General features: G+C 45.1%; 1 protein-coding gene across 2 annotated transcripts in view; it reads left to right on the top strand.

The window, feature by feature from the left end:
* The first annotated feature begins 5,744 nt into the window (after nucleotides 1-5,744).
* The window catches only part of LOC135914051 (beta-mannosidase-like), a 48,073-nt gene continuing 47,054 nt past the window's right edge, over nucleotides 5,745-6,763 (top strand). The window contains exon 1 of one of the 2 annotated variants that reach the window (XM_065446791.2): nucleotides 5,745-5,943. In XM_065446791.2, the coding sequence (XP_065302863.1) occupies nucleotides 5,835-5,943 (109 nt within the window). In that variant the 5' untranslated portion in view covers nucleotides 5,745-5,834. The remainder of the gene's footprint in view (nucleotides 5,944-6,763) is intronic. The other variant, XM_065446790.2, reaches the window with a different exon arrangement.

Genomic DNA, 6,763 nt, shown 5'->3' with positions numbered 1-6,763 from the left:
AGCATGAGCTCTGTCTTGTTATTTATTCCAAAGTCCGCCGCCAGCTTGCGTTAAACTAGCTCACTGCATACGCACGAGATTAACGCGAGAGAAAGAGAGGGCATAAATTTTTGTGTGAAACTGAAAGCCCGCATGGTTATTTCACGCGGCTAATACCAAAATTAATTTGGTTTGTGCATAGCTTCCGAGATTACATGTGCTTGCAATCTCGGAGGCCAGCAATACCACTGCTGTTGCCAGTCACGTGACTCCATGGCGGTTCTTTTGAGCAATACTCTAAGCAGACAGGACGGACGGACGGACGGAAAAAAAGAATCTTTAAGGAGAAAAGGACCTGCGAGGTTGCCAGCCCGGGCTCAGGCCACACGGGCATTATGCGCGGCGAGGCACACACTCTTTGAGTTTGCACCCTTTGAGTCGTCTCTTGCCACACAACAATATACGTCGTCTGTCTTGTCCCATTTCCTTGCCCGGTACTTCGCAGTAACGAACGGCATGCGCGTTATCAGCATGGCATAGCATTGCCGACAGGAAAGCAGCGGGCGCGGCGTTTTCAAGAAAGGAAACGCAAGCAAGGCAGATGACGATTATCGTTGTGTGGCATATGTACACCCCAAAGGGTGTACACATTTTTGAGAGTATACACACTCTTAGAACTATTTACACCCTTTGGGGTGTATCTTGTCCCACAAAAATAATCGTCATCCGTGCTGCCCGCGTTTCCTTTCTTTAACTCGGCGAGCCCGGTACTTTCCAGTCACGAACGGCATGCGCCTTATCAGTGTGACGCAGCATTCTCGACAGGAAAGTAGCGGGCGCCGAGTTTTCAGGAAAGGAAACGCAAGCAAGGCAGATGACGATTATTGTTGTGGGACAAATAAACACCCCAAAGGGTGCAACCATTTTTAGAGTGCACCCTTAGAAAAATTTGCACCCTTTGGGGCGTATCTTGTCCCACAACAATAATCGTCATCCATGCTGCCCGCGTTTCCTTTCTTTAACGCTGCGAGCGCGGTACTTCCCAGTCACGAACGGCATGCGCGTTATCAGTGTGACGCAGCATTCGCGACAGGAAAGTAGGGAGCGCCGAGTTTTCAAGAAAGGAAACGCAAGCAAGGCAGATGACGATTACTGTTGTGGGACAAATATACACCCCAAAGGGTGCAACCGTTTTAAGAGTGCAGATGATTATTGCTGTGGGACAAATATACACCCCAAAGGGTGCAAACCTTTTAAGAGTGTAGGAGTGTAGACGAAGGTACACCCTTTGGGGTGTATATTTGCCACGCAACAATAATCGTTATCTGCCTTGCTTGCGTTTCCTTTCTTGAAAACCCCGCACCCGCTACTTTTCTGTCGGAAATGCTATGTCATGCTGATAAGGCGCATGCCGTTCGCTACTGGGAAGTACCCGGCTCGCATCGTTAAAGAAAGTAAATGCGGACAAGACAGATGATGATTATTGTTGTGTGGCAAGATACGACTCAAATGGTGTAATTTTGTTTTAGAGTGTACATTTCGTAGGCGGAAAACAAAACTATCGACAGATCCAGCTTCCCACCCGCCGTGGTTGCTCAGTGGCTTTGGTGTTGGGCTACTGAGCACGAGGTCGCGAGATCGAATCCGGGTCGCGGGGCCGCATTTCGATGGAGGCGAAATGCGAAAACACCAGAGAGAGAAGGAGATTACTTAGATTTAGGTGCATGCTAAAGATCCCCAGGTGATCGAAATTTCCGGAGGCCTCCACTACGGCGTGCCTCATAATCAGAAAGTGGTTTTGGCACGTAAAACCCCATACTTTGATTGTAATCCAGCTTCTCCCTCGTAAGCTCCTGCAGTTTTTCCGCCGACCTACCGCAAAACTACACGTGTGTTGTTACGCATAGATCAATGACTACATATCGGTACTTTAGTGCAAACTGACAAGTTGAGAGATACATAAAATGAGGTATGTATCAGTCAGTTGGGCGCAATTCAGGAAAAAAAAAAGAAATATGCTACGCGCTACGTATCAGCAGGCTGCACAGTTCGTAAACGCGAACAGTATAAGGAAGGAGCCCTGCAGGGAAGCGTGGCACAATGCATCAGGGACAGCGCGAATTTCAGCATTTCAGCATTTCAGCATTTCAGCAACTACTGCTTTGGCTCCTTGACAGCTCTGCGCGTGCATGCGATGCCGTGCCACGCTTGCGTAGCGCTACGTGACGGCTTAGATACCACGTGCAAAGCTGGCACGTGACGTTAACGTAATGGTAGCCGTGGGCTAAGAAATATCGACGGAACGTTACGGTTTCAACTGCTGCACAGCCAGATGCGTGTCGAATCCGTTCGGCAGGCACAAATGACGATTCAAGGGGCCAGGCCGAGACCGAAACAAAAAATATCGGAAACAGCATGATTCACCTCTATTACTCAAGCACTCACGCCGCCCGAACGTTCCACAAACGGAACTACAGCACGGAAAACTTCGCGCAGCTACTGCAGCGTCATTAATTGCAACACCGTTCGGAGATCATGCGTTTTACTTGCACCCATCGCACCTATTGCACCTATCGCATTTTTGTAAACATCTCCTTAATCTTTTTTTTTTCTTCCTCAAAACTTCTCTATCTAGCTCGCCATGTTTTGACTCAACAACAAAAACAACCTTGTACCACGCTGCCTATATCTGCAACATATCTGGTGGTACTCATCTATTTCCTTATATTTTTTTCGGTCAATACTCTAAACGTCTCTTCTTTAACTCGACTGCTGACCGGTTAATGTTTCTGTCCACTTTAAATATAAGCGGTTGTGGAAAGTGTACGTTACCTACGGGTCTCACTGGGTGAATCCATTCGCATTCCATTATGATATGCCGAGCAATCTCCGGATTTTTGCTACACCATACAGATGCCTCATATTGTTGCGAATATTTGCCTCAGTATGTTTTTGTCCTTAGGCAACCAGCTGGAGCCTCAAATAGTGTTATCGTAGTACTTATTTTTCCTTCTAATATCTTTCTTCCTATTCTTGTAAATCTTCATAATCGTTTTTGTTTCCATTCTTTGCATACAATCCACTGTTTGTGTTTCTCTCTTTTTATGATGACTCTTGGCTGGGTATTTGCACTTTCAATTACCATGTACTTGGTCGCCAACTTTCTTGACCTCTTCCTCCATTCTGTGGCCACGCTTTTCAGGTATACAGATACTTGTCATCACCCTTTGCCTCCCCATCCCCTTTTCCCATTGTAGAGTAGCAGGCCAGAGCAATAGCTCAGGCCGACCTCTCTGCCTTTCTGTAAATAAATTTCTCTCTCTCTTAGATACTTGTGCACTTTAGCCGCCCAATATTTTGATCCATGTTCCTGAGTCTTTCTTCAAAACTAATTTTGCTCTGCGCTTCTCTCAAAAGAGGCTTCTTCAAAAGAGGCCCAACCCATATGTCACCCTACACTGCTTCATTTGCGGTTTTACTGTGGACTCTCAAAGCCAACTGGCTTACCGATCTTTGTTCAACTTCCAACCCCGACAAGATACCCGATTTGAAGCGCAGCGCGGCATTTGTGAACGTTCGCGCTGGCACCATATATTACTCCTTCCCAGATTCCATGCACCACCTCATACTTATTGCGGCCTCAAAGTACTCTATATTTCATTATTGCTGCATTCCGCTTCCCCTTTATTTTCAAATTATCTTGGTGGGTGCTTGAGTAAGTCTTTCTTCATTTATGTACACATCGAAGTATTTGTATTGCTTGGCTATGGATGTGTCTTATTGCTCAAGTGACGCCACGTAATAACGTTACAAATAATAATTCCCGATCTCTGTGTGCTAAATTTAAGGCATAGCTTTGTCGGTACGTTGCCCCAGATATACCCAAGTGCCTGTCAATCTTTTGCGTTATCCGCTAGCAGCACTGTGGCGTCCGCATACAACAGTCCATCGACCTTCTGTTGCACCATTTGTCCATTATGCATGCAGGATAAATAAAACCCTTATTAATTGTTTTCCAAAAGTCTTTCTACACCCTTAACATAAAGCGTGAACAACAATGGAGACAGAGAACATCCTTACTTCAATCCTTGGTGAATTTCCACCACTTTGTTACATATTCGACATTCCCATACAATGTGTACTCGTTGTCTGTATAGATGCGGAAAGCGCAACGCTGTCACCGAAAATGCGCTGCGTAGCAAGAAGAAAGGAAGCGAAGGGAAAGATTATGCAGACGCCACGTGCTGTGGTAATGGAAGTTATGCGAAGCTTTTTTTAATTAAATTAAATTAAATTAGGGGGTTTTACGTGCTTAGTCAAGCCGATTTTATGGCTTTTTGTCTGTGCTCCTGCTATCTGTACGTTGTATAGATACAAATAAATTTCAAGTTCAAAATCACTTTCTGATTATGAGGCACGCCGTAGTAGGGGACTCAAAAAATTTCGACCACCTGGAGTTCTTTAACGTGCACTTAATCTAAGTACACGAGTGTTTTCGCACTTCTAATTTCTTCTAAATTTTGTTAGCCACCGTCACTGTTGTCGTTTTGCTCTTGACATGCATACGCTGGCCTCAGACACATAATAGCTTACCCCACAGACACATAATAAACCGTCCGGTAACGCGCTCTTTAAGACCACAGACGATGGCGGACATCGAGATACCTGCAAAATGGTTCGCATAACATCGGTTTCCACAGTGCGTGACATCTGCATGATGTCTATAGTGCATCAGAGGGTTTCGTAGGAGAAGTATAAAACCCTCTAAAACAATTAATTCTAGGGCTAGTTGGTCTTGCATTGCTAATGAGGAAATTAGCGTAACAAAACGACAACGCACAGATGACGAAAAGACTGCTTAACAACTGTTTAATAGCGGGGCAGGAGTCGCATATACTAGATAGGAAAGAACAACAATAGCGGGAATGGTTTCACATATATATCACCTTTGTCACGCATGCGCACAAATAAAAATACAGAATCGTCGCAGGAAGAACACGTGTAGGTAAAAGAAGGTAAAAGAAGTAAAAAAAATGGCTGTGGCTTAGCTAAGGTTAAGCCCAGGATGCGAAGCATACTAGCCTTTATTTTAGTTGTTGAACCACTGTTTAGTATATATATATACGAAGAAACAACAAAATAGAAGCAACTTAATAACAAACATAGCAAGCTTAAAAGAGAATAGACCCACATATGAGACGCGCAGCAATGAACAATGGCTCATACCCTCAATGGTGGCTGCGCGGCCGCGCCCAAGGGCTGAACTGAGTGATTGCAATATGCTTCGCATAAAAAAAAAAAGCTTGCAATTTGCAGGCGTTACCACCTGCCCAGAATTGCACATGCATGCCCAAAAAGTAAGCAAGGGAGAGAACAAGGGCGTTCATATGGTGTTGCACGTAATTGCGTATGGTTGTGAGGCTTGTTTCTCAGAGGCTACCATTCTGGACAGGAACGGCAACGCTTCTTCTAGACTTGCATTGGAAGCCTTCTTTATCGAAAAGAATGGAGATCGTTGTTTGAGTGAGCCGTCCATCGCACTTGTTAACTCCGAGTTTGACTTCTTGCGCAACCACCTTTGATCTACGGCTGTTCTTCCTGCGATATTTCTGTATTTTTAGTGCGCGCATGCGCGACAAGGTCATATGTATGCGGACCCTTTCCAGCTATTAGAAAGTTGTGAGTAGCGCTTGTCTTTGTTTTTTTCTTACAATGTGCGGTGGCTTTTCCTTTTTTCTTCTTTTTCTTGCGCAAATTTTTCTGATCAGCAAAGTATAAAACAAGCGTAAACCTGATTAAAAGAGAACAATGAAAGCAGTTAATTAGAACACGAGCGAAGACGACAAAGAAGAAGAATGGCGTGCCTTGTTAAAATTGCCTGCCTCCTTATCACTGCTAATAACGCGCTGGGATTCGAACGCTTTTCGCTGAATGGGCGGTGGACCGTCAGCAGCAGCAATGGATGTAAGTGTGTCAATCTTTTTTATGTGTTCGAATCTAGCTACACTTGCGTGTGAATGTGACAGACCACCCTACCGGTCCGTCGTTCCTGTTGCCGAACCTCAATTGCCCATGTAAAGAAGGCAGAGTTGCCGTTCTTATTAAATTCTGGGATTTCCGTGCTAAAGCCGCCGTATATAGTGGGGGACCCTGGATTAATTTCGACCACCTGGGTTTCCTTAACGTGCACCCATAGAACGGCGCACGGGCGTTTCTGCACTTCTTCCTGCTCGAAATGCGGCCGCCGTGGCAGAGGTTCAATCCCACGCCCTCGGATTTAGCATCGCATCGCCAAGGTCACTGAACCACCATGGTGGGTGGAGTTGCCTTTCTTAGTTGCTTGTGGAGACATCCTCGAGAAGAAAGGACAACAGCTTTACTGTTTGAGGCAAAAATAGCGCTCTGTGGTAGAACTGGTAATCGCCATTCATTCATTCATTCATCCATTCATTTTGCCATACAGGTCCCAAACAAGCATTGGGTAAGGGGGAGGTTAGAAAGATAGCAACAATGAAGGCATAAAAAGGAACTTAAAATTACAGGAAGGGCAAAAATCGTTCACATAAACAAAGAAACAAATTATATTAGAAGAATTTCCAGCGAAAATAAAAAAGGAACACTGGAAAAGGAAGCAAGTGGACAGAAAGACGCTGGTGTCTCTGTCCACTTGCTTCTTTCCAGTGTAAGAGCGTTACACCAGTCCCGTGTAACTGAGTTTAACTGAGTTTTGTGGACGGAAGCGCAACATCCGCCCACCATGGCTCTTAGTGGCGCTGTTTAACAT

Source organism: Dermacentor albipictus, chromosome 4 (assembly GCF_038994185.2).
Source record: "Dermacentor albipictus isolate Rhodes 1998 colony chromosome 4, USDA_Dalb.pri_finalv2, whole genome shotgun sequence".
NCBI classification, from domain to species: Eukaryota; Metazoa; Arthropoda; class Arachnida; order Ixodida; family Ixodidae; genus Dermacentor; species Dermacentor albipictus.
The sequence above is the reverse complement of the archived record's forward strand: the minus strand, read 5'-3'. Positions and strand labels throughout refer to the sequence as shown.